The sequence below is a fragment of the Mirounga leonina genome, unplaced genomic scaffold (genome assembly GCF_011800145.1).
Source record: "Mirounga leonina isolate KUSES-001 unplaced genomic scaffold, KU_Mleo_1.0 Mir_129, whole genome shotgun sequence".
NCBI classification, from domain to species: domain Eukaryota; kingdom Metazoa; phylum Chordata; class Mammalia; order Carnivora; family Phocidae; genus Mirounga; species Mirounga leonina.
In genome coordinates this window covers 43503074-43512664 of record NW_023270323.1, presented here as the reverse complement: position 1 = coordinate 43512664, position 9591 = coordinate 43503074, and the positions used below count along the sequence as shown (strand labels likewise).

Sequence of the window (9591 nt, the reverse complement as noted above, 5' to 3'; positions counted from 1 at the left end):
TCATCAATGTTTTTCATCCACTTAGGGAACGTTAACACTTTTGTAGAGCATAAAGAAAAAATCAATTCTTTCTGTATTTAATTTCAGTGTTGGTAAACATTTCAGTGTTAACTTCATACTTCATAAATGCTGTGAGGCAGAGAATAAAATGGTTAAATGTAACTTTTTTCACCTGTATTTAAAAGAAATTACTTTGGCGGTTTCCATCCTAGTTTGTAAATCACCAAAACTAAAGTAACTACAGTTCTATTTAATATTGTGTCAGGAAATGGACTTGATTAAAATACAGATAAAACTGTCCTTTTAATAAGGTAAAAATTGGTCTTTTCTTCTGATTTAGTTTGTTCTTGGGAGTGAAACATCTGGATATAAATGCCAGGAAATCATGGCTTTATGGTTTTAACTAGCTCTATTCCAAACAGGGCATACAAATAAAAAGTAAGGGGAAAAAATCAAAATAACAATATTTTCCAAGCAAAAAATTACTACATAAACATTAGGCATGAGATTGGGCTCCCATTACAAACAATGATAGATTATATTTAAATAAAATATTATTAAAGTTATTAAAATATTCCACCTTTAAAATATGAATCACAGAACTTAGAAATTCAAAATCCTAATGGGATACAAGTAAAATAAATAAGATTAAAGTAAAAATATATAATAGTATTTTACTATACTGAATTTTGCAACTAATCTCTTTTACATACAGTGAAGTAATTAACATGAAAGCTGCTACTTTATCTATGAATCTGTAGAATAGTTAAAATGCTTTTACATTTTAACCATTGGTTTCTCTGCATTTTAAATTTAAACTTAAACTTCATATTACTTAAGTGCAATAGATTATATTGGATTCAGTTAAACTTCTTATGATTTTTGCCTGGTAAATAGAACTTATAAGTAAAGATAGCCAACCCAGTAAACCAGATTGAACAGGGCAAAAGCTGTTGGGAAAAATATTCGAGAATAGGAGTCAATTTTAGCAATGCGTATGTGTATCCTTCCTTCCCTCCATGACCCTGTTCTGCAGTCTTCAAAGCAACAGAAGAAGCTGGTACAGTCTTTGCCCTCCAAACACTGATACCCATAATCCTCTTCTCCATGTGGCAGAGAAATGCTATTCATTGGAATCAGAGTGGATCCAGGATGGAGTCCAGGGGACATCTGAGTAAAATAATAAATGAGCTTTTGAGAAAAAATATCATAAAGATCAATTTGTCTCCTCAACGTGAACTCTAAAAGACTGATATGCAATAAACATAACCTTAGTCTACAGAAATCAAAGAGGTGTCCAATCCTAATGCGTTTTTAGATTATAATTTACTTTGTAAGACATAACTTAATATTATTTTCCATTTCAAAGACCATGCAGGAAAAAACCCTCAAATATGCAATATATTTTATAGCTTTAGAAAATCAACCTACCAAAATATTGTTAAACATGAATCTAATTCTTTTTTTTTTAATTTTTTTTTTTTAGATTATTTATTTATTTCTTTGACAGAGAGGGAACACAAGCAGGGGAGTGGGAGAGGGAGAAGCAGACTTCCCGCAGAGCAGGGAGCCCGATGTGGGGCTCGATCCCAGGACCCTGGGATCATGACCTGAGCCAAAGGCAGATGCTTAACCACTGAGCCACCCAGGTGCCCCAAACATGAATCTAATTCTAAAACAAAAATAAACTCTATATTTCTCTATTTTAAACTAAAACATTCACAATGCTATAAGTATCTGCTTGCTATTATTATATTATGTAATTTATTTATTTTAGTTATAATAAGAACAAAGAGCAAAGATGACATTTTGATAATGCAGAAAAGCTTTGAGGAGCTGTGAATGAATAAAAAAGACATGAGTTGGGTTTATAGCAGTGGATAAGGCATCATATTTTGGAGACAGAATATGCAGGAGTTAAAAACTCAGGTTTGATGGGGCGCCTGGGTGGCTTGGTGGCTAAGCATCTGCCTTCAGCTCAGGTCATGATCCTGGGATCAAGCCCACATTGGGCTCCCTGCTCGGCGGGAAGCCTGCTTCTCCCTCTCCCGCTCCCCCTACTTGTGTTTCCTCTCTCGCTGTGTCTTTCTCTGTCAAATAACTAAATAAAAGTCTTTAAAAAAAAAAAAAAACTCAGGTTTGAGAACAACTGTGCCCAAAATTTGACTCATTCTACCAATATAGCTATCCTCACAGCTGGAATTATATTAGCACCTAATCTTTGTGATGGCTTTGATGAGTAAGTTTCATGTCTTATTTAAATGATGAGTGCCCCATCTTGTCCAATTATAATAGTTATTATTATCAGGATTCTTTGAAACACATATCAAATTAACTTTTTATGATGCCAGGTTCTGACTAATACTTTTATAATAAAACGATTTTTTTAAAAAATATTTAAAAATCAAGCAAGTCTAGGATACCATGAAACACTAAGCAATCACTTTGGAGTCAGACAGGCTTGGACAGAAATTCCAGCTCTGCCCAGGAGAGTTACGTCACTCTGAACAGAAAATGTTAGTGCTCTTCTTTCTATCTCTGTGTCCTCTCCTATACAAAAGTCACAATAATACATAGATCCATTTGATAATTAAATGAGATGATGTACATAAAGCACAAAGCAAAACATTTGAAACAGAGCAAGTATTCAGCATAGGTAATATTATTGTTGTCATTGTCATTGCTAGTGGTGATGCTTGAAGAAGAAATACCACCATTTGGTATAAAATACATGCTAAAACAAGCAACAATAACAACAACAATATGGACCTCATAAAAAAATGCTACTGGAAAAAATACTTAATGAACTCTTGAATAAAATGGCAATTAAAACATTAAAGAAAACTACAGTTTTAGTAACTCTCCCTTCAGAATTTCTGCATATTTTAGGGGTTATATTAAAATGTAAATCTTAACAACTTGTTATAATTGGTGGCTTTATTATCTAAACACTAAATATAATGCTGAGATTATAAAAATTATTTTAACCTGATCTTAAATTCTTCCTGATGAAAATGTTTACAACAGTTTTTTCATCCTGCATTTTGAAATAGAGAAATTTCAAAGCCATGCAAATTAAACATTGTATGGAAAAGTTTTTAAAAACACAAAAAAGAATTTTTAAATATTTGGACCTATGTTCAAATCCATTTTGTTTCGAATCCAAGCTATTAAATATTAAAATTCAGTAGATGTAAAAGTAGCAAATAACCATATTTAGTGATATTTTAAAAGATAAGTGCATCACACAACTCATAATATTAGAAACAAAATGTGCAGCCTGAAGATAAGGAGCAATGCCCTAAACACAAATAAATTCATGACTCCACTTGTCTGGATGTATCCTAAAGAGCAGAAGCAGTATATTATTAAATGTTAATGACATATCTTTTGAGCTTGACACTTGGGGATACATGACTAGACTCCGAAATTTTAGTGGGACAGTAAAATTATGTACAAAATGAGGCAAATTGGTATTCATCTCCTTGTCACTTAATACTTAAATAGCATATGTTCAAATGCTAATCAGAATGAAGTGATTAAAATACAAGTTTGTTAGTTGGCAATTTCAAGGTTATATGGCACAAAATACATTCCATATATCACTCAGCACTGCCATAAATAGGAAGACGATGTGTTTGTTGGAAGATACCAGTTGTGCATGAGGGGGATGATTAAACATTAAAGTGTCCAAAAGTGGAGAAAAACTGCAAGTGGTTCATTTTAAAACTGGACTAATTTCTGGTGGTCAAAATCATGGAGAGCTTCTACAGCAGTGACACTTTCCAGTTTCCTGCTACCCCCTCAAAACACCACAAGCTCATATAGTAAAAGAAGCTACACTTTAATGAATGATGGATGTGAATAGAAATAGACTTTATAGATGCTGAGAAAAATATCCCAAGAGCTGACACAGTAGCAATAAAATAAAATATTTTGACACATAGATTGTGACCTGGAAACCACTAAAAGAGTAATCAGAAGAATATACACATTCCAAACCTTATTTATCTGAAGTGCAGCTGTTTTGTTTTACCCATCTTATAATTTCTCAAGTAAAACTCTTATTTTATACCAAAATAGCAAGTATTGAAAAAATAAAAAATAAATCATTTTAAGTAATATAAAAAGAAACTACATACTAAGATTTTCTTTTACTTTAAATAATATAATTTTGAGAATATACCATTTTGTTGTTATTTGAAAAAGTCACTAAGAATATAGCTGAATTTAACATTATGAGAAATTAATCCCATTCTCATTATTAAAGATATGTTTGTCTGCTTATATATTAAATACTACATTATTTATATATTAAAGATTTATTTATTATTTGAGGGGGGGGCTCAGAGCAGAGGGAGACCGAGAAAGAGAGAGAGTCTCAAGCAGATTCCCTCAACAGCGCAGAGCCTAACATGAGGCTCAGTCTCATGACTCAAGATCATGACCTGTGCAGAAACCGAGTCAGAGACTAAATCAACTAAGCCACCCAGGTGCTCCTCCCTATATTTTTTAAAGATTTATTTATTTATTATTTGAGAGAGAAAATAAATATTACATTATTTATATGTTAGTGATAGAGTTAAGTATACAAAATATATTTCAAGCACCAAGATACACTAATGCCAAAGAAATATTAAGTAGTAAAGAAAATATTTATGTGCAAATTATATTTATGTATGTGCTTATATATTATAATTATTATTTGTATCATATACTAATATCAATTTTATTAAATATTAGTAATATGAACATCAAACGTTATTAGGTCATGTTACTGATATTATGAAATACTGACTAATATTACTGTTATTAATTTCCCATTTAAAACTTTGCATGTGAGAATGCAAGCCTGAGCACAGGTTTTCTCCACTCCACTTTTATAAAAGCCCATTGAAGTATCAAGCCGGATTTCAAAAACTACAAAATCCACATCAGTGTTAAAAACAGTCATGAAGTGGATCTTGGTGATGCGGAGCAGCCAATCAGCATGTCAGAATTCATACTAAGTTCTTGAAAGACAATCAACAGGTGAAAATAGACCAACAGATAAGGTAGACCAAAGGAAGCCCCATTTCAGAAGAGGCTCAGAAAATGGAAACCTGGGTGTGGGAGCTATTGTTCCCACCCAAGACACTTCAGAAACACTCTAATGCAGGACAAATGGAAACAATAAGCAGGATGGAACACATGACGGCAGTTAAATGTACATTTCCAGAATAGCTACAGCTGTTTGAACCACTGTTCATCTGTGCATATAGAAAAGTGGAGATGCTGACAGGTTGGTGTCTGCTCATGTGTAGAACTCTGTAACTTCTAAAAATATTTATTTTTTATTTATTTATTTATTTGAGACAGAGAGAACGAGAGAGAGAGCACATGAGAGGGGGGAGGGTCAGAAGGAGAAGCAGGTTCCTTGCTGAGCAGGGAGCCCGATGCGGGACTCGATCCAGGGACTCCAGGATCATGACCTGAGCCGAAGGCAGTCGCTTAACCAACTGAGCCACCCAGGCGCCCCTGTAACTTCTAAAAATAAATAAACAGATAAATTCATGCCACTCTAGGGAGGACTAGGGCTCATGAAGTTGTTATTGGAATGTTCTAGTGATACCCTCATCATCTTTTAGAGTGTATGTGTGTATGTCTGGAAGCAGTAAGATGTCATGCTCCCCTTCCACACACATGATAATGAAATGTGACAATTGCACACTCAACAGTTACATACAGGTCAAGCTTGCCGGGCCTACTGGAGAAAAATCACCAAGAACTTTCAAGGTAAACTAACAGTATAAAGGAAAAACATGAAGACAAACTGATTCTGAATTACTGATTCTAGTAATTTAGGAAATATAAAGGAATATTAAACTTTTGAATTAGTTCACTCAGAAATACTTGAAGAGATGTTGTGTCCACTTAAGGAAAACAAGTGGGAGAGCAGTTAGAAAATGGGAGCTCTCAGAAATTCAAGAAGTTATTGTAAATTTAGAAAAAAACCAAAAGCATTGTAAAATAAAATCTTGAGGAGGGAAGTTGCCCCCAATATATAGACAAAAATACCTCAATAAAAATATGATAAAAAAAAATCTGGAATACGTGGATAATTAACCAAAGAGGTCTAAAATCTATCTAATAAGAACTTTAGAGGAGAAAAAAGAAGTAAATTGAAATAAAGAATCAAGAAAATTCTCAGAAATGAAAGATAGGAATATTAAACAATGAGGAAATGATTAAGGTCAAAAAAAAAAAAAAAACAGAAAGTGTACTGATTCTTAAGAAATTTTAACCCCGTGGAGAAAGAGATGAAGATGAACATTTTCAGGTAGGAAAAGAAAAAGCTTTACTGACAAAGAAATAATAATCAGATTGGCATTATAATTATGGAAATAATGAATTAAGAAGTAGCTATTTAGGTGTATTATTTAAAATTTGAAAATTAACCAATAATTATTAAAGGTAAGATAAAATATTGAAGGAAAGAATAAGGAGACAGTGGGAAAGCTATATTTTTCTTTTACACCAAAGAATTATGACTATTTTGAAATCTGGTACCTCAAGAATCAGAAGTATAATGGAAATAATCATCACAGGAAAGTAAGGGCAAAAATGGTTAAAATGTGGTTAATTCTGAAGACTGGGAGCAAGGGTTCAAGGCAAAGAATTTTATTCTTCACTTATACATTTTTCATTGCTTGATTTGTTCATGTGTTTCAACCATGCATGTATTATTTTTTTTAATTTAATTTTTTAAATGAGATTTTTTACTTGTGATTAATCTGGTGCACTTCAGCTGCAATAATCTATGGTTTTAGTAGGAAGAGAAATATCAAAGAGTGTTATTTGGAAATCAAGGTTAAAAAAACAAGGAGTTGGTGGTGGTGGTATTTATATACCTCTAGAAGAGCATTATATGACCATTGTCACAACTGATATTAAATGGCTATTCTACCCATTGAAAACATCCCACATCCACTGACTCTTTACAATTATTTAAATAACCCTGTTTTTCACATCTCATCAATATCAAATGATCCCTTCTGGAAACTTTGCCAAGTATCATTACAGGAAATAAGATGTATAATTTGTGAAACTGTGTGGCTTTTCATTAGTTTAGCATTCTGAAAGGTAGACAAATGTTTATGCACATAGATATGCACTAACTGAAAATAAGATCTTTTCTTTGCTGAGAAGGGGCTGCAGGTTGGGGATTGTGGGCAAAACAAAAACTTTCCCACACATTATCTTCACTCTAATACCATGGTTCCTGCTTCAGGAATATATTACTTCTTGAACTATTGCAATAGTTTCCAAATTTATCTCCCTGCCTCTTCTGCCATTCAAGTGTGTATTCTATTCTGCTCCTAATTATCCTTCAGAAACATAGATATGAATATGCCATCTTGTTTTTAAAAACATGCCTGGCTTAATAGTGCTGACAGTACAGAATGTAAAATTTTTACCACAGTACTGGAGGTTTTCCACAACTTGGCCCAGAACACTTTTCTATCCTCAACCTAGGTTATTTTCTTTCTGAAGATTCCTATTTTCTAGACCAGCACTCTCCAATACAACTTTCTGTGATGATAAAAATGTTCTAGATCTGCACAGTCCAATATGGTAGCCACTAGTCACATGCAGCTATTGAGCACTTGAATTGTGGACTAACGATACTAAGACACTGAATTTTAAATTTTGGTTAATTTCAGTTAATTTAAATCAACCTAGCCATAAATGGCTAATGGTTACTGCATTGGACAATACAGCTTGGAACACATAACAGTCTATATTTTATTCTCATACGTAAGACTCAACTTGGCTCACGTGGTTCTTTCTGTCTTAAATGCTCTTCCTAATTTTTTCTCCTGAAATTTGCAACTTATTCTTCAAAGAACTACTTCAATGATTTCTGTAGTTTTCTCTGTCAAATCCCCTTTGGAAGAATTGGTTTACAGGTTTTTGAATGAATTATTTACACTTGAAATGAAAGGGAGCCATCCACTGTGGCTCACATTGACATAGCCTCTTTTCAGTGTTATATGCTTAAGTCAATGTTTCACAGACAGCAACATATGGTATCTGGAGGTTTCCTCAGTGCAAAGGATAGAACACATAGCTCAGGCTTTGTGGTACCTATCTCTATTTCAATATGAACATCTCCTTTAAAAATGTTTTTTATCGGAGGACCTGGGTGGCTCTGTTGGTTAAGCATCTGACTCTTGGTTCATGATCTCAGGATCCTGAGACTGAGCCCTGTGTCAGGCTCCATGCTCAGCAGGGAGTCTGCTTCCCTTCTCTGTGTCCCTCTGTCCCTCCCCCCATGCTTTCTCTCTCTCGCTCTCTTTCTATCTCTCAGATAAATGTCTTTTTAAAAAGTGAAAAAAAAATTTTTTTTTTAAGATTTTATTTATTTGAGAGAGAGAGAGAGAGCACAAGCAGGGGAGCGGCAGGCAGAGGGAGAAGCAGACTCCCCACAGAGCAGGTAGCCTGATGTGGGGCTCGATCCCAGGACTCTGGGATCGTGACCTGAGCTGAAGGTAGACGCTTAACTGACTGAACCACCCAGGCAGCCCTAAATTTTTTTTAATTTATATTCATTGTAGAAAATATTTGCTTCTGAAAAAGTACTTGAAATCTGTCATCTAATTGAGCTAATTCCCCTATAGGATCTTTACTTTTAATTTAATGTATGGTATATTTTTCCATAACTAGATTTAAAGATTAATGAAAGCAAAAAACACATGCTATTGTTTTTTTCTCTCCAGAGTGCCTTGTCCATGGTTGGTGAAATAAATTTCCATCATTGTACATTTTAACCAAATTGAGAGGTTACGAATGTCAGTCTGTCCTCAAATGGGTAAAACAGGACCCTGATATAGGTATATATAACATGGTTTTCTGAGATTCCTAATCATCTATGGGAGGAATATTCTAGTTTCAACATGACTACTCTTGTGGCTTGCCACAATTACATTTCTTTGACCTTTATCTGTTTCATAGAGTCTTAATTCCATGTTCCAACATTCTTAACTTAGATTTTTTTAAAAAATAGATAATTACATAAACACAACTGAATCATATTCTTAATGAGTATAAATAAAAACACAATAATATGTATTAGATGGGATGGAAATGTGGACCAAATTAAAATGTCATTGATATTCACAATAAAAATAAAAAGAGGAAAGAAAGATATGGAAAGAAGGATCGAAGGAAGGAACGAAGGAAGGACGGAAGGAAGGTGGGAGTTAAGGGGGGAGACAGAGAGAGTGAGGGAGAGAGGGAGAGAAAAGGCAGAAAGAACAAAGGAAGAAAGGAAGGTGGGAGTTAAAGGGGGAAATAGAGTGAGGGAGAGAGGGAGAGAAAGGGCCTAATATTTCACATGTAGAGTAAGGTAAAAAGCATTTTTATTAGTTTATGTTTTTTAGGAAGATTCATGGAAGCTAAAAATCTAAATTTGGACACATCTAAATATTATCTCTTTTTAAAATAAATTGGAGTATTCTGGGTTCTCAGTTAAGCAGTCAGACCTCAAGAAGGTGATTTTGGTTTTGCTTACTAACAGACACGTTGATCTTTCAATGACTCTAGTCAAGG

General features: G+C 33.8%; 1 protein-coding gene across 1 annotated transcript in view; it reads right to left on the bottom strand.

Annotated features, from left to right (window-relative positions):
- Positions 1-709: 709 nt before the first annotated feature.
- GABRG1 (gamma-aminobutyric acid type A receptor subunit gamma1) overlaps positions 710-9591 on the bottom strand; it is a 75138-nt gene continuing 66256 nt past the window's right edge. The window contains exon 9 of the mRNA XM_035004418.1: positions 710-1170. Coding sequence (XP_034860309.1) covers positions 901-1170 — 270 coding nt within the window. The 3' untranslated portion in view covers positions 710-900. The remainder of the gene's footprint in view (positions 1171-9591) is intronic.